This window comes from Geotrypetes seraphini, chromosome 16 (assembly GCF_902459505.1).
Source record: "Geotrypetes seraphini chromosome 16, aGeoSer1.1, whole genome shotgun sequence".
In the NCBI taxonomy this organism is placed as follows: domain Eukaryota; kingdom Metazoa; phylum Chordata; class Amphibia; order Gymnophiona; family Dermophiidae; genus Geotrypetes; species Geotrypetes seraphini.
Window position 1 is genome coordinate 48431630 of NC_047099.1, and position 18546 is coordinate 48450175.

General features: G+C 46.0%; 1 protein-coding gene across 2 annotated transcripts; it reads left to right on the top strand.

Annotated features, from left to right (window-relative positions):
- The first annotated feature begins 454 nt into the window (after window positions 1–454).
- FARSA (phenylalanyl-tRNA synthetase subunit alpha) lies at window positions 455–18061 on the top strand. Of its 2 annotated transcripts, none has more exons than XM_033923988.1 (13): window positions 455–651; window positions 5334–5471; window positions 5720–5818; window positions 7729–7847; window positions 11086–11178; window positions 11442–11570; window positions 11982–12097; window positions 12595–12679; window positions 12801–12900; window positions 13617–13785; window positions 14139–14216; window positions 15986–16100; window positions 17184–18061. In XM_033923988.1, exons 1-13 carry the CDS (start codon window positions 502–504, stop codon window positions 17287–17289), a joined length of 1497 nt encoding a protein of 498 aa, XP_033779879.1. In that variant the 5' UTR covers window positions 455–501; the 3' UTR covers window positions 17290–18061. The 2 variants fall into 2 exon arrangements, with proteins under 2 accessions (XP_033779879.1, XP_033779880.1); XM_033923989.1 differs by lacking the exon at window positions 455–651 and adding an exon at window positions 2133–2153.
- The last annotated feature ends 485 nt before the right edge of the window (window positions 18062–18546 follow it).

The following is an 18546-nucleotide window of genomic DNA, read 5'->3' on the forward strand; positions in this document are numbered from 1 at the left end:
CTCAGGATCTCCTGTCACTGCATACAGATGAATAACATGGAACATGGATTGGGAAGGGGAGACCCAGGCAATAGGCTTCTATTCCGCAGCTACCTCGCAGTTCTGTGTGGTTCACAGCGAATTCCAATGCATTAGTTAACAAAACACAATTATTTGTCAATGCCTTCCTGGGATTTTGTGTTTCCATCTTGTAGGATGAATTTAAAAGAAGATTTTAATAATGATACCGTTAGTTAATGTCTTTTTGATGCGGTATATACATCTTTCAAGAAGGGCCCATGCATGCCCTCTGCTTCGACTTTCTTTTTGGAAGGGAGCAGGTTGCATGACTACAGGAAGGTCTTATTCGCAACCTCTCAAAGAGCTGTGAAGCCGCACCAGACATGGCCGCCGCGCTCCGACGCCGACGCCACGTCGCCCGGCGCGCCGCTTGTACGTCACAGCGCGCCGCGCCTGCTCCAGCAATGGAGCACGTGTTTGCTAGGGAAGAAGCCTCCCAGCATGGCGGACGGGCCGGTGGCGGAGCTGCTGCTGAGGCGGCTGGAGCAGGGGGACGGGGACGGCCTGGACAGCCTGGGTGTAGCGGCCGCGCTGGGCCTGGACCACCAGCAAGTGGTGGGGGCGGTGAAGAGTCTGCAGGCTCTGGGGGAGGTGAGGCCCAAGCTGATGCAATACTGAGTTGAACCGGGAGGGAAGGGGGGGCCCTAACTCTGGACCTAGTTGAGACCATGCACCCCCAAACTTTGGATGTCTTCACTAGAGGTTCCTGGGAAATTTCATCTGGACCATTTGACATAGAATGGCCCAAATGCAGCCTGGGAGGAAATGGGGGCCCTAACTCTGGACCTAGTTGAGACCATGCACCCCCAAACTTTGGATGTCTTCGCTAGAGGTTCCTGGGAAATTTTCATCTGGATCATTTGACATGGAATGGCCCAAATGCAGCCTGGGGGGGAAATAGGGGCCCCTAACTCTGGACCTAGTTGAGACCATGCACCCCCAAACTTTGGATGTCTTCGCTAGAGGTTCCTGGGAAATTTCATCTGGATCATTTGACATGGAATGGCCCAAATGCAGCCTGGGGGGGAAATGGGGGCCCCTAACTCTGGACCTAGTTGAGACCATGCACCCCCAAACTTTGGATGTCTTCACTAGAGGTTCCTGGGAAATTTCATCTGGACCATTTGACATAGAATGGCCCAAATGCAGCCTGGGAGGAAATGGGGGCCCTAACTCTGGACCTAGTTGAGACCATGCACCCCCAAACTTTGGATGTCTTCGCTAGAGGTTCCTGGGAATTTTCATCTGGACCATTTGATATGGAATGGCCCAAATGCAGCCTGGGGGGAAATGGGGGCCCCTAACTCTGGACCTAGTTGAGACCATGCACCCCCAAACTTTGGATGTCTTCGCTAGAGGTTCCTGGGAATTTTCATCTGGACCATTTGACATGGAATGGCCGAAATGCAGCCTGGGGGGGGAAATGGGGGCCCCTAACTCTGGACCTAATTGAGACCATGCACCCCCAAACTTTGGATGTCTTCGCTAGAGGTTCCTGGGAAATTTTCATCTGGATCATTTGACATGGAATGGCCCAAATGCAGCCTGGGAGGAAATGGGGGCCCCTAACTCTGGACCTAGTTGAGACCATGCATCCCCAAACTTTGGATGTCTTCGCTAGAGGTTCCTGGGAAATTTTCATCTGGATCATTTGACATGGAATGGCCCAAATGCAGCCTGGGAGGAAATGGGGGCCCCTAACTCTGGACCTAGTTGAGACCATGCACCCCCAAACTTTGGATGTCTTCGCTAGAGGTTCCTGGGAAATTTTCATCTGGATCATTTGACATGGAATGGCCCAAATGCAGCCTGGGAGGAAATGGGGGCCCCTAACTCTGGACCTAGTTGAGACCATGCATCCCCAAACTTTGGATGTCTTCGCTAGAGGTTCCTGGGAAATTTTCATCTGGATCATTTGACATGGAATGGCCCAAATGCAGCCTGGGGGGAAATGGGGGCCCCAGCCTGGGGTGGGAAGGAAAAGAATGCAAGGCAACAGCCCTGACGCATGTATGGGAAGCGGAATTATGTATCCTGGGGTCCTGGCGCCTAGTGGGCAACAGAAGGATGTATGATGGAAGCTCTGGCCTTAGGTGGGCAGCAGAAGAATGTATGGCAGGGGCCCCAGCCCGAGGTAGGCAGTAGAAGAATATGTGGTGGGGCTGTGGTGAGGCACAGAATAATGCATGACAGGAGCCCTGACCCATGGTGGGCAGCAGAAGAATGTATGAGGAAGGCTATTACATTACATTAGTGACTTCTATTCCGCCTGTGCCTTGCAGTTCTAGGCCGATTACAAAAAAACTGACTGGACATTTCCAGGAACGTTACAATTATTTTTGGTTACAAATGAGATAGGTTAGCTGGATTATTTCCGTAGCACTTGCAAATTAGATAGTAAGATGATTGGACATTTCTAGGCAATTACAAACAGATAACAGTTAAGATAGCTGTACATTTCTAGGAGCATTACATTTTAGGGAACTGTATTCTTGGTAGTTATTTTGAACTGTATTCTTGGTTGATAATTTGAGGATGAAAAGATTACCAAAGGAGTGGAGGCTTTGGGAGGGGAATTTTACCAGGGAGGAGAGGAAAGAGGGGGAGAGTTAAGGTATCTGGATAAATTTTTTGAATAGCAGTGTTTTGATTTCTTTTCGAAATGTTTTGAGGTCGCTTGTAGTTGTCAGCAGGTTGGAGATGGAGTGGTCGATTTTCGCTGCTTGCGTTTCAAGGAGGTTGTCAAACATTTTCTTGCGCTGAGTACTTTTGAGTGGAGGGTAGGCAAATGGGGTTAGGGTTCTTCTTTGTCTAGTGGTGAGGATTTGATTTAGGCAGTTGTTTAGGTAGGAGGGGACAGAGCCGTTTAATACTTTGAATAATAGACAGTAAAGTTTGAATTGAATTCGTGCTTGAATTGGTAACCAGTGAGAGTCTAGGTAGGCAGAGGTGATGTGGTCATATTTTCTCAGGGAGTAGATCAGTCTGAGAGCGGTGTTTTGTATAGTCTGAAGCTGTTTTAGCATGTTGGCAGGGCATGGCAGATAGAGGGAGTTGCAGTAGTCCAGTAGACCTAGGACTAGAGATTGGACAATGAGCCCGTATTGCTCTATGTCAAAGAATTTTCTTATTTTACGTAGATTTCTCATAATTAAGAAAGCTTTCTGGGTTGTCTTATTGATTTGGGATTGCATTGTGCAGCATCTGTCTATCGTTACTCCTAGGAGTTTAAGTTCGGGCTGTATTGGGTATTTGGTGGCCTTGATTTCCAATTCTGTGATGGTGGGGGTTTTGGCCTTTTCGAGCAGAAGGAATTTTGTTTTATCTGAGTTTAGATTTAGTTTGTGGTCTGCCATCCATTTTTCCACTGCATCTAGTGTTTTTTCCAGTTTTATTGTTGAGGTGGGGTCTGCTGAGTCAAAGGGGAGGAGTATGGTGATGTCGTCCGCGTAGCTGAAGGATGTAACAATTAAGTTGTCTAAAGTGGTTCCGAGGGAGGAGATAAAGAGGTTGAAGAGCGTAGGTGATAGTGGTGATCCTTGTGGAACTCCGCAGGGGTTGGACCATGGATCAGAGTTGAGGTTGTTGGACTTTACTCTGTAAGTTCTAGATTTGAGGAATCCTTGGAACCAGTTGTATACCCTGCCTGAGATCCCTATGACTTCAAGTATCTGTAGTAGTATGGAATGGTCGACCAGGTCAAATGCAGCAGAGAGATCAAGTTGAATTAGCAGCATTTTTTTGCCTTTGCTAAGATGCTGTCGAGCTGTGTCTAGTAGAGTTACTAGAAGTGTCTCTGTGCTGTGGTTAGTTCGAAATCCTGATTGTGAGGGATGAAGTAGGTTGTGATCTTCCAGGTAGTTAGTGAGGAGTTGTGCAACTAGACCTTCTATTATTTTAACGTATATTGATATTGAGGCGATGGGTCTGTAGTTGGAGGGGTGTCTATTGAGCTTTTGTGATCTTTCAAAATTGGGGTGATTATGATCTCTCCTAGGGCCCGTGGGAATTGGCCTTCCGCTAATGTGGTTTGAATCCATTGCATGAGGCTAGCTTTGAATTTGTTGGAGGCGTTTGTCATAAGGTAGGTGGGGCAGTTGTTTAGGTCGCAAGATGCTTGGCTGTATTTCTTGTAGAGTCGATTCATAACAGACCAATGTACTACTTGGAAATTGGTCCAGCATCTGTCTGCAGCAGTGGCTTCTTCTATTGGTGGGTTTGTAGTCATCTCGTCGAGGTGGGTGTGTGAATTGTTGAAGGTGGTCCTGATCTTGGTGATCTGATGATATGATGTGCGTTTGGCCACACGTTCACATATTTTTTGAAGTAGAGAAGTGAAGCCTTTCAAGAAGTGCATTCTGGAGTATGGGTTACTCCGAGAAGGCTCTTTGATGGGTGTCACATTGTGTGATGCCCTTTGGAGAGGGTGTGGGTTAGGGATACTCCTTGGGAGGACATTAGCAAACTTGATGTATGGAGGGAGATCCCTATTCTTCAGGTACTCTGGCCTGTTTCCTATAAGAGCCTTGAAGATGAGAGAGCAAGTTTTAAATTCTGTCCAGTATTGTACTGGTAGCCAGTGAAGTTTTTTGCAGAAATGGTGTAAAATGTGATCATGGTGCATGCAATCTTTTACCAGGCCTTGCGCAGTATTTTAAATCGACCTAGATTCTGGAGTCGTCTGTGGACAGCAGTCAGTAAATCAAATAGAACATTTGGTGACATTTGGAAGGGAATGGAGAGTCAATTAGAGAATATAATGTCTCTGTATCCATTAATGATGTGACTGCATCTTCAGTATTTTACGCAGTCCTAGTTGCTCGATTTCAAATAAGGCACTGGTCTTTGACCTAAGGGCCGTCACGTGAGCGGACTGCTGGGCACGATGGACCACTGGTCTGACCCAGCAGCGGCAAATCTTATGTTCTTAACTAGAAACAGTGCAGAGAAGGGAGACTGAAATGATGGAACAGTTACCCTGTAACAAAGACCTTCAGGTCATAGAAAAACTGATTGAGAAGAGATACAATGGACCTGTGTAGTCCCTAGGGTATGAATGGTCTTTACCCTTTTACATAGCACTGAGACAGAATGGATCTGCCCCTTGGGATCCACTGGGTTCTTGACCTAGATTGGCCACTGTTAGAGATGAGATTCTGGGTTTTAAAAGATGTTTGGTGCATCTGATGTTCTTACAGGAGTGGATAGGAAGTTATTTTATTTTGTGTCTGTTACCTGTTCTGGAATAAATACATGGTATATTTATCTCTCAGGTTATTGAAGCAGAACAGCAGTCCTCGAAGCACTGGGAGTTGACAGCAGAAGGGAAGGAGATTGCGGAGGAAGGTAGTCACGAGGCCCGGGTTTTTCAGACTCTCCCAGCCGAGGGCCTGCTTCAGAGTGAGCTGATGGTAAGCTGGAAGATCTCTGAGATAATGCACAGGAGCAGTATCTTAGCAGACTGTATACCCCAGTCAGCCCCGTGACTCACCAAGCCCTAGACCAGCCTTAAGCTTCACGGACAGCCCCCGAGCAAGGAATAAGTCCCTCTCCCCTGAATACGTAATGCATCATAATGTGGCGTGATTAGACTGCCTAAACGGTTGCCTTTACTTTTCCAATGCAGATGTTTTATTTAGCTGTCTTTTTCCTTTTCAAGAAATTTCCGTTTGGAAAGGTGGGTTTCAGCAAAGCTATGTCGAACAAGTGGGTCCACCTGGATAAGAACACGCTTGGAGGACCTCGGGTATTCAGATCGGTGAGTAGGAGATGGGATTTTTCCTTCTGTGGATTGAAAGCATGGAATGTTGCTACGCTTTGGGTTTTGGCCAGGTGCTAGTGACCTGGATTGGCCACCATGAGAACGGGCTACTGGGTTTGATGGACCATTGGTCTGACCCAGTAAGGCTCGGTCCTGGAGCACCCCCTTGCCAGTTGGTTTTCAGGATATCCCCGATGAATATGCATGAACTTGATTTGCATACACTGCCTGCATTATTTGCAAATTTCTTTCATGCATACTCATTGGGGATATCCTGAAAACCTGACTGGCAAGGGGGTGCTCCAGGACCGAGCTGATAAACACTGGTCCTGTCGTCAGTCCCATACGGTTGGACATTTCCAAAATGACATTTTTATCGTATGGCCCACACCATGCGACGTTCAGTATATCTTATTCCTATCACATCTCCACGGCCCTATCTGAAAGCAAACCAAACTATATATCAGACAAAACGCTGCACACACAAGACTGATCACATGACTTTAAACCAGGGGTCTCAAAGTCCCTCCTTGAGGGCCGCAATCCAGTTGGGGTTTCAGGATTTCCCCAACGAATATGCATGAGATCTGTGTGCATGCACTGCTTTCAATGCATATTCATTGGGGAAATCCTGAAAACCCCACTGGATTGCGGCCACTAAGGAGGGACTTTGCTTTAATCTGCTTGTCAGAAGGCCAGCTGGGTTATCAAAATGACTGTGCAGTAAACGGAGACAATGTCTGCTAGGCGAGCAAAAAGAACGGAGAGCTTCTGAAGTTTCAGCTCAAATGGCTCAAGAGTCTGAATCAGAAAATGATGTTATTGATTCAGAGAATGTGATGACAGAGTCGAGCATAATTGAAAACATGAAGACTATCCATACCCATGTGGATTACAAATTGTACCGACTGAAACCACGTAAACAGTGGAACAAACTTTATTCAGTAGAAGGGACTACAGAAGTAATAGCATCTAAACTTTCTTGAAAAGACAAGTGAGACTGTAAAAAATTACAAGATTTACAACTGTTACTTTGAAAGATATCTAATTATATAAATTTAGTCTTCTATGTCACCTGATTCCTACCTGACAGATGAATATAGAGAACAGTTGTTCATCCTTTTAAGTCAGACACTGAGATACCCCATGAAACTAACAAATTAAGAAAGGTATTTTTTTCCCACTCAGTCATGGTTGGCGGAAGATGTGGTCAAGGCAGTTAGCACAGCAGAATTACTGCTACTGTTAATCACTTCTGTGGTGCTACCAGTCACAAAGAAGGCAGTCCCTGCTCGAAAGAGCTTACAATCTATACAAGGACTTAAAAACACGTTTCTAGAGAAAAAAGGTTCATGAAATGTCATTAGCCCAAGGCTCAGTGAAAGCCACCAGTTCTCCCTAGAGCATTTAATGAGATCTGTCAGGTACATCCCAACGACCCATTTTGGCCACTGTAGAGAATGACACGGTGACAGAATTCGTCCCTGTGGTTAACCATGGGAAACGATCCCCGTGTCATTCTTTAAGGGGAGAGGGAAGAATCGGAATATGAATGGGCCCAGCCACTGACCCCCAAGCCTTGCATCGAAGAACGGTGGTGTAGAAGGACTGAGGTTGAGAGAGACGCTAAAGAATGACACGGGATGGTTTCCAGCCACTGACCCTCAAGCCTTGAATTGAAGAATGCTGGTGTAGAAGGACTGAGGTTGAGAGAGACGCTAAAGAATGACACGGGATGGTTTCCCATATTTTCTGTGGGGACAGGGACAAATTCTGTCACTGTGTCATTCTCTGCATGCAGCTCTAGTCTCTGTTCTTCCAAGTCTTGAGACAGTTTATGGTCTTTATCAGCATACATCTGTTCCTCTGGCTTCTCATCTCATCCTCGCCGCGTTGGTGTGTTGCAGGTGGAGAGTGTGCAGGATTCTGTGAAGGAGAAGCTGCAGATGGTGCTTCAGGGACAGGCAGCGAGCCTGGACGAGAAGGAGAAAGGCGAAATGAAGAAGCGGAAACTCCTGACAGAAGTGTAAGTGATGAATTTTGTAGAGAGACCCGCAGTCTGAGGGTAGAATTTTATGCAGCCCTTGAGGTCATGGGAAGTATACAGAGAAAATGTCATTAAGCAGAGTTTTGGGTGATTTTAAATACCGTACTTTGCAAAGCTGTTCTTTTCCTTTCCATTTTGGCTTACTTATCAGAGGTCTGTGGTGGTCTCTGCATTTCCGGTTGCAGCCTGCTAAGGGTAACGCTGACATTCATGCGGCCCTCTGTGTAAAAAGGTTGCTCTCTCCTGATCTAATTGATTACCTCCTGTGCCAGGAGTGGTCGGTTGGGAGTGGCTCCAACCCAAATATGCGCTGCTCCTTGGGGCCAACCACCATCTGTCCGAGTGATATAGAAACATGATGGCAGATAAAGGCCAAATGGCCCATCCGCAGTAACCATTATCTCTTTCTCTCTCCGAGAGATCACAAGTGCCTATCCCAGGCCCTTTTGAATTCAGACACAGGCTCTCTGTGCATGGAGCTCAGCGTTATCCAGGTCCCCAAATCTCAGGCAGCCATTTTCTCCTTGGATATTGTCATGGTATCTGGGAACAGTCACGATCTGAACACCTGAGCATAGATTTCACCAGGGTGGAGAACAGTGTTCCCTCTAAGCGGGCGGGTGTTGTGAGCAAACTTTTTTCACCGTGAGCCAAAAATATCGGGCGCCAGCAAGTTATGAGCCAACTCGCCCGATTCTCCTCTCGCCGCCCTGCCATCTGCCGTACGCCTCTTCCGATCGTGCGCTGTGACGAGAAACGTGTGCGCTGCGATGTAATATTTTGTGCGCCAGCGCACGCCAGCGCAGCTTAGCGGGAACACTGGTTCAAATGGTTTTATTTATTTCCCCAAATTTATTTTTGTTATATGCATTGAAAATATTTGATATTGCGTTTAAATCAAAATCTCAATAAACTTGAAACGAGTGCCCGTGAGATTGTGGGAGGGTTAAATACTCAAAACTTAGAAGTTTTTGCTACGCCAGCTTTCTGGTATCTTTACATACAGTGGCGTACCTAGCATATGTAACATCCGGGGCCCATCATTTTTTGGCACCCCCCCCCATCTGTAAGAAAAACATGATTTTTAGTAACAAACCACACGTCACACATGAGTACCTAGGAAAAGGCAGCATCTTACATATTGCAGTGAGCAGTACATCAATACACCCATTGTAAAACTAAACAAGCCAGACCAGCACAGATCAATCCTACACCGTCAATCCTAACAGAAAACCATGTCTTTCGAACACACAGAACACAGAAAACACCTTCGCCTAGTAAGGAATATGTAATCACAAACTAACCCCTCCCTCTTTTACAAAACTGTAGTGTGGATTTTAGCTACGGAGGTAACAGCTCTGATGCTCATAAAATTCTGAGCATCAGAGCTGCTACCACCAAGGCTGGTGCTAAAAACGCTTCACAGTTTTGTAAAAGGGGGGATAAAATAAAAATACATAGACAAAGGTTAAATTGAACCAGCAAGAAGCTGGACTCTGCATACAATGCTTCACAGAAACAGTGACACATGTCTCCTAAAGCAATAAATAAATAGAAATTTTTTTCTACCTTTGTCTTCTGTGGTTTCTCCTTTCCTCATCTTCTTGTAACTCTCTTCCTTCCATTCACTGTCTGCCGTCTCTCTTCCCCTATATGGCATCTTCTCTCCTTCTATGCCCCTTCCAGAAACTGTATGCCTCCCCCTTCCATCTCTCCTTTCACCCCATTGGTCTGGCATCTCTCTCCTCGCCTTCCCTCTCCCACACCTCTCCTCATAGTCTGGTATCTCCCCTTCCCTGATTCTCTGGCATCTCTCTCCTTTCCTTTTCTTCCATCTTTCGTTCCCCCTCCATGCTCTCACATCTCCCCCTTCCTTTTCCCTTAGACTGGCATACCTTCCTCCTATGCTCCAAGCCCTGGCATCTCCTTTAATTCCCTCCCTCATCTTCCTTCTCCCTCCAGCTGGGTACCGCAACACTCTTCCCTGCAGCTCTGCACTTCCCCACAATTGCCATGCTTCGGTTCCTCTTCTTCCTTCCTTCCTCCCCCCCCCCCCCCGCGGGACCCTGCGGCACCATCAACTCTTACTCCCTCTAATGTCGGCCCTGCAGCTCCAGACTTCCTCGCACCTTCTCCCCTCCCCCTTTGGATCGCTATTATTTTAAATGTTATAGCCGCGGAGCTGTATCCATCAGTGGAGATGTCTAACCTCGGCCTGCCCCGGAACTCTTACTGCAGCAGCCGCCCGTCTAGGCAGGAACAGGAAGTCACTGTTGCAGTAAGAGTTCCGGGGCAGGCCGAGGTTAGACATCTCCACTGATGGATACAGCTCCGCGGCTATAACATTTAAAATAATAGCGATCCAAAGGGGGAGGGGAGAAGGTGCGAGGAAGTCTGGAGCTGCAGGGCCGACATTAGAGGGAGTAAGAGTTGATGGTGCCGCAGGGTCCCGCGGGGGGGGGGGGAGGAAGGAAGGAAGAAGAGGAACCGAAGCATGGCAATTGTGGGGAAGTGCAATCCCCCCAATGCGTCCCCTTACCTTACCTCCCCTTACCTTTGCGACGCGTGTGTGCGCTGTGAAGAGAAACTTTGCGCTGCGATGTAATATTTTGTGCGCGCGCGCAGGCCAACGCACCTTAGCGGGAACACTGGTGGAGAATAGTGCTCACTTCAAATTGTTGATTTTTTTTTTTTTTTTGTAATTATGTATTAATCCTCTAGTCTAGAGGGTGACATTATTAAGCCAGTCCCTGATTTTTATTGGGCTAAGAAGGCTTCATATTGTGGCTGCGTAAGCGGTTCCTAGCAGTTGGCAAATTTGGTTTATGGCCTCTGGATGTCCAGTGCTTGTGTTGCATCATTTGCTTTAATATTTGCCATTATGTCTGATTCCACCCCACCCACCCCCATACTTTTGTAGTTCATTTTGGAAGCCGCTTAGATATTCTGTTTTAGGCAGAGTATCAAATTATCTGGACTTGCGGCCCAGGTATCTCTTTGCCGTCCATGGTCTTGCAGGGCAGTTCTTTGTTTTGGCTTTTGAAAAGCAGCACCACTTTCAGGTTGAGGGAATCTGAGCCGGGGGCAGTGTCTGCAATCCTGTGCCTTTTCTCAGGATCCTGCCACCCCCCCCCTTCTCAGTTTGCCATGTTTGTGATAAAAGGATAGGAGTTCTTTAATCCTTCATCCTTGCTCCTGTCTCTCTTCCTTGCTGCAGGACTGTGAAAACCTACTTGATCAGGAAAGGCAGCGCCTTCAGCCCAACCATCACGAAACAGGAGACGGATCTCACCCAGGAGATGATAGCAAGGTGACACATCACAGCCAGTCGGTGAGGTGGGGGGCTGGGGGTTTAGCTTACTGCTTCCCTTTTGTGGCATCTCCTGAGGTATTCTTCTGAGATCCACCTCTGCCAGAGTCTCTCATGCATATTCATTGCAGATATCCTGAAATCCTGGCCTGTCTGTGGGACTAGGATTGAGTGGCCCACCCAATAATTCCCTGATAGATATTTGGTGTATCACTTGCAGAATGCCTGCCATCTTCTTTTTTCCCATGTCTCTTTCTCCCCAGCGGCTCCTGGCGTGATAAAATGTTTAAGCCCTATAACTTTGATGCTTTGGGGCTAACGCTGGATTGTGGCCATCTTCACCCATTGATGAAGGTCAGGAGTCAGTTCCGGCAGATCTTTCTGGAAATGGGGTGAGTGGCTTGTGGGGGGAGTTTGTGCTGCTGGGTTTAGATTGTGCGGGAGACTTCCCCTCCCCCCCCCCCCCGAACCCTCTTAACACAGAAATGCAAAAAAGAGCATGGGTTTTGTTAAGTAGATTGTTTGAGAAATGGAGGCGAGGATTGGATCCTGGTACCTAGAAATTCTCCCCCCTCTCCTGACAACCAAATCAAAAGTTAGTTTTAAGTGCAGAGGTGAAGGTGGGTCCAACTTTCGTGCCACTGAACCCATTTAGAGCAGTGGGCATGAGTTATAATAGTCTGAGAGCACTCCATCACCACCATCACTTCTGGTTTTATATTGCTCTTTGTTTGTTTTCAGTTGCTTAGTCATTTCTCATCTGTCTTCCCCCATTCCTCCCACCACACACACATTTTTCTCAGCTTCACAGAAATGCCAACAAACAACTTTATCGAAAGCTCCTTCTGGAACTTCGATGCTCTCTTCCAGCCACAGCAGCACCCGGCCAGAGATCAGCATGACACCTTCTTCCTGCTAGGTAAGTTCCGAGCTGCTCGAAGTCTGAAAGAGGTGGGATTTCCCAATCGGACTCAGGGGTGGAGGTGGGGGGGACAATGTCACTGTCCTACACTGGACCACCGTCCCTCTGAAACAGTGACTGCATTCCTGCAGTGGAAGTATTCGATTCTGAGGTTAAATTTTCCCCTGGCTCTGCCGGTGCACAGAATGACATAGCCCCACTGGTTTTTTTTATGTCACTTGAGCATGGCTTTGAAATGTTGTCACAGAGGGGTTGCACTATTGGAAACTGTAGGGTTCTGATCCCTAGCACTGACTCTTTGAGATCAGGTGAGTTGTTCTGGCTTTTTGTCACATACATTGTGTGGGAAGGATGGAGCAGCTTCATCTCGTGTCTGTTTTATATGGTTCTGATTTTATCATCTTGCTCTCATCCGCAGAGTGTCATATATACATATTCTCAGATTGATTGCCAGTGAGCACAAGCCGTGATAATGTTTTATTTACCGTTTACAGATCCGGCAGAGGCCATGCAGTTTCCTATGGATTATCTGGAGCGAGTGAAGAAGGTGCACTCTGAGGGTGGCTACGGCTCACAGGGGTAAGAATGTGGACTTTGGGGGTGTGAGGGGAGTTGATGGGAGGCTGATGAGTAAATCTCTTTTATAACGAAGAGGGTAGGTGTGAGGGACAGGGCTGACAGCTGCCCCTCTCCTCACCAGGTACCGATATGACTGGACCATCAGGGAGGCACAGAAGAACCTGTTGCGTACGCACACGACAGCAGTCAGCGCCCGTATGCTCTATCAGCTGGCTCAGCAGGTACAGGGGCTGGAGATATAAGGAGGGAGGTGGGGATATTTCCTTGGGGAGGAGGAGTGCTCTGGATTCAGATGAAAGCTCCCATAAGTTTGAGTAATTGGAACTATGTCTCTGCTGGCTGGCAATGGAAACCAGGGATTTTGCCATGGTCCATAATTGTGAACGCCTGAGAAAGGCCTTAGGCCGAAATGTGGCCCATGGTTGGATCCATAGTTGTGATTTTGCTTTACATCTGACAGGGTCCATAAGTTGAGAATATAAGAGTTGCCATACTGGGACTTACTGAAGGTCCATCGAACCCGGTATCCTTTTTCCAACAGTGGCCAACCCAGGTCACAAGATTTTATGCTGTTTATCCTAGGAATAAGCAGTGGATTTCCCCAAGTCCCTCTTAATAATGGCTTATGGACATTTGTTTTCAAAAATTATCCAAACTTTTTTTTAAACCCTGCTTAGCTAACTGCTTTCACCACATTCTATGGCAATGGATTTGAGTTGTAAATGCCTTTGTGCCTATCCTGGTCTGGTTTGCTGTGGTCATTCCCACCTCTTTTTGTTCTTGTGGAGCAGCGCATTCCATGACTCTGGGCTGCTTTACTACAGCTCCTACTACTGTACCTTTAGGACCCCCTCCCCCTGTTTTTGCAGAGCAAGCAGAAGCATCGGATCACGGCTGGGCCTGGATACCTTGGTAACTATCTTATCATCTCCTGTAGGAAGCCTTCACCCCCGTGAAGTACTTCTCCATCGACCGAGTTTTTCGGAACGAAACCCTGGATGCCACCCACCTGGCCGAGTTCCATCAAATCGAGGGGGTAGTGGCAGACTATGGGCTTACACTGGGAGACCTCATGGGCACCCTGAAAGAATTTTTCACCAAACTGGGTAATGGAAGTGTGCATGCTCCCTCTCCTTGTACTGTGAGTTGTAGGCACAGTGTAGCAATCTGGAAGTGGAGATGTATGTCACAGAGTAGTGGGCGTTATAGCAGGGTAAAGAGGTTGTTTTAAATCTAGTCATGTTTCACAGGATCCTCCAAGTGGGGGTGGGGTGGAGGGAGGACCTGCAACTCTGGATGAGAGAAACAAAATAAAGCCTTTACAGGTCAGAGAATGTAAAACTGTTTTTTTGGTGGGTTTTTTTTTGTTTTGGGGGGGGGTTGGTTTAGCAGGATGAATCCACTGTGAAGAATTGAGAGGTGGGTGGGCCTAAGACTTTTTTTGTCTTTGTTTTGACAGGAATTACCAAATTGCGTTTCAAGCCAGCCTATAACCCTTACACTGAACCCAGTATGGAGGTGTTCAGTTACCACACAGGTGAGGACGGCACTTCTTCCTGGCCCAGAGATCATCGCCCTGTTACGTGATCTGGGTGCATTGAGATGTCTGTGTAGGGAAAGAAGATCAAGTTTTTATTAACATTTGATCAATCGCCTATCCAAATCCTAAGCGATGTACAAGGAATTATATTAATAAAACAAAGGGAATTAAAATAAAATAATTCATAAACATATTAACTCAAGACACAACTAACATGATCCGAGAGGTAAGGGGGAAGAAAAACAATACAGATTGGGAATAGAAGTGCAAGTCAAAAAAAAGTCATTATCAGGAATGACTAATGATTAAGAAAGATGAAAAGCTTCTTTGAATAAAAAACATTTTAATTTACTTTTGAAACAGTCTTCCATTTTTTCTGCTCTGATATAGGCAGGGGTGCTGTTACCGTCTAGTACTAATGATCTTAAGAGATGGGGTAGAAAGTAAGGATTGATCAGCAGATCTCAGCAGACAAATAGGGACATAGGGAGTCAGTAATTTATCAAGGAAAATTGGTACTTTGGTTAAAATAATTTTTGAATGACAGGAGAACAATTTTATAGCTGATTGGCAGCCAGTGAGCTTTAATCAAAAGAAGAGTTACATGATTGAAATTATGTGCTTTATAGATAAGTTTCACAGTGGTATTTTGGGTTATCTGTAAGCGTCTGGTCTCCATCTTTCTACACTCCCCCCCAGAGACGAGAAGTGAATGTTAGCATGGAGTTCCTCTACATTGGTGATCCCTGCTTGAAGGGGGCTAAAATGCATGTCTAGATTCTGAATTAAGGCTGTGGACCATAGAGAGCGGTGTGAGAAACGCATCATCCCCCTCTCCTATTTAAGGACTCGGAGAACATTCCTGGCTTAGTCATCTAGGGGCTAATTAAATTCTTCTCTGGAAGCTGTTTGCAGATGCTATGTCAAATAATTTTTATTGAGCTCAGCATAGAAAAAGATACAGATAATGAAAGCTCAAGTCATTTTGTCAACCAAAAGACGAAACCCAAGGCATCCCACCCTCCCAACACCCTGTATCCCTTCCCCCAGTCCTCCTTCCAGCAAAAATACCAGGACCTGACAAAAAGTCAAGGTAAACACTAAGTCAAAACAACAACCAATAAAATTAAAAATCAGCAATTAAGGAGACAAGGTCTGGCCAGGGGAGTCATGGTGTTCCAAAAGGGCTCCCAAACGAGTAGAAAAAGTCGTCCTGGCGTTTGCAGATGCCCCTTATTTAAGACGGTGCAAAATCCCCATTTTCCCTTCATGTCCCAGTATGTTTGCTATCCCATATTTGAGGTTTATTTATTATGTACTTGTTGTTTTAATCTGTATTTATTTTTTTTATATACCTTTACTTTGCCTAGAAATTTATTGATAGACGATTGTATCAAATTTTAATTAAACTTGTAAACTTGATAGTTAAGAGATGAGGAGAAAGCTTGCATTTCTTTAGCACCTCTCCAGACCCGCACAGTTCACTGATGGGTAATAGCTCGCCAGCGCTGTGCCAGTCTGGAGTGTCTGAAAGGGAGAAAATTAGCAGGTAAGAACCTAATTTCTCCTTATCTTCTATTAATTTCAATAGCATCATTTACTGCAAGGGATCTTTTGTTCAAGTGAGATGGCCTCAAAGCTGTATATCTTAAAAACATATTAATAACCATCTCTGGGCTCTTGGGGGTGGGGGGGTTGGTATTGTATTTCATGAGAATAAAAGAGCGATGTGGCAACCCTTTTCACTCTCTTCGTCTTTTTTGAAGGACTGAGGAAATGGGTGGAGGTGGGGAACTCGGGAATGTTCCGGCCGGAAATGCTGCTGCCTATGGGACTTCCATCGGGGGTGTCTGTCATTGCCTGGGGGCTCTCCCTGGAGCGGTAAGTACACAAGAAGGATTCTGGGCATTGAGGCCTGCAGGAGAGGCCGAGGGGATGAAAATTCTGGCGATGGCAAAAATGTTCCCATTTCAGGGGTTGCTCTGCTTAATCGCCTCCAGCGTGCAAAATATCAAGTTTCAAGTTTAATATTTATTTGATTAATCGCCTTGTCAATATTCAAGGCGATTTACACTTTTACAAAATGAAAAAAAAATTTTAAAAGAATTAAAAACTAACTAGACACAGACGATAACTAGACAAACTGGAAACAAGAGGGAGGTAAGGGAAGAAGTTACAATGTAATTGAGCAGAGTGGGAAGCCAAATAAGGAAAACACAAAAGGATGGGATAAAAAATAATTGAATGTGTGAAGAAAAGAAAATTAGAATCAAAAATTTATTTGAATATTGATTAAGAGAAACCAATAAAATCAGATAACAAATGCATCGTTAAATAAGAAAGTTTTCAGTTTATTTTTGAATTTGTCTAGATTGAATTCTTCACGTAAATAGATGGGGAGAGAATTCCAAGTTTGGGGTGCCGTCACCGAGAAAATATACTGACGGCGCGTATTTATTATTTTTAATGAGGGAATCATTAGTAGATGCTGTTGGTCTGATCTTAGGGTTCTATTGGAGGAATAAGGAATTAATAGTTTATGAATAAAGGCCGGAGTTTTAAACAGAAGAGATTTAAATGTGAGCAGACAAAGTTTGTACGTTCCATAGCAGGTAATTAGGCTGCCTAGTGCTCTGAGATCACATCTGAAATATTACGGTGCTGGAAGGGGTGAGAATTCTGAATGCCGGGTGCTGCCCCTTCCCTGTGATTCTTAGCCTGCTGTTAATTTAGTGTAAATCTTGGATTAGATGAGGGGACTGATGAAATGCTATGGGGGGAGTTGGGATAGAGACAGCACAGATGTCTGGAAAACGCCATGTTCTTTTTTTAAGCCGAAAGCTGCCTTCACTTAATTACTTAGCATGCCAAAGAGTTGCCATGTACAGCCGTTTTTATAGTGCCATTCAAAAGGTCTCTAGTTCGTTCAGCTGCTTAGCCGTGGCTCTGTCTGTTTTCTTTCAGGCCCACAATGATCAAATATGGAATCAATAACATTCGGGAGCTGGTGGGGCACAAGGTGAACCTGCAGATGGTCTATGACAGCCCTATTTGCCTTCTAGACTCATAACACCATTGTTGCTACTGCAGAAGGGTTTGGCCTGCCACGTTTTGTTTTGTTTGTTTGGTCTTGTCCACTGGGGACCAGCTGTGTGATGTCTCCTCCAATCTTTACTTTTGCAGATGGAGGCTCTACTGTCCTCCCATGGGCCTTCTGTATATCTGGCACCATGGTATCCTTGGAACTGGATCTTGGCAGAACCAAACTGCTGCCCCAGAATAAAATTTTTTCTTTCTGCCAGTACTGGAGGAGACCTAGTTACACAAGCAGAGTGGACACTGAAAAGTTTTCTTTCTGGCCATATTGTGCCAGGGGAGGGGGCTTTACAAAGGCTCGACCTCTCTGCCACTGTTCCTTAAAAACACTCCTTTTAATTTATGTGGATAACACTGTGCCTAGAGTGGGGTGTAATAAGTTCAGCCAGGAGCCTCCTCAGGAACAAGGATAAAGGGGTGTTGGGGAAGGGTGAGATAACTTATTTTTCTGAAGTGGTGTGTGTTTTGTGGGAGAGAGTCCTGTGTGAGAGAGGATCCAGACAGGTCTGTTGTTCTCGTGGTTTTTTCCCCCCCGAAACATTGCCTGTGATCTCTGTCACCTGGTCCTACTCGGGGCCTTTTCTCTCCAGGAGACAGCTTGGGTTATTCCAGTGGTTATTTGCCTGTATCTGTTACAGATTTTAATGAGGGTGGTTTGCCTGAAAGTGTCTTGACATACAACCATGAACAGGGCGTCATTGTGAGTTTGGGAGGCTAATCCCCCCCCCCCCCCACACACACACACACTATTTACAAAGTCATTAAAAGGCAGCTGCTCATTGACTGAGAATTCCCTAATTCTTGAGCTTTCCTGCCGCTCCATATGATAACAGTGGTACAGGCTCCTTGTTCTCCCAGGTCCCCTTTTGGGTTGGAATTATGTTACCTTAGTTTTCAGTGACCATACAGAAGTCTCTTCCATTTTCTCGCTTTTTTATTTTTTTTTCATCCCCTCCCTTTTACTTGGTTATCATGAAACTGAAACCCACCCCAGCCTCGGCTTAAGCTGTGGGCATAAAATGCATGTCCTCTTGTCCATTTCCTATTAACACAGTCTTGTCTCTGCTCAGTGTCCGTTCAAGCTGGCGCATTTACACTGGTGGGTGAGGCCTCCTTTCTGCTGTGGAGACCCACATCTCCCCTGGGCCCATCCCCGCTAAATCTAAGGCCTGATTGGCCCAGGCTAGCTAGGCATCTTGGCCAATCAGGCCTTAGGATTAGTGGGGATGGG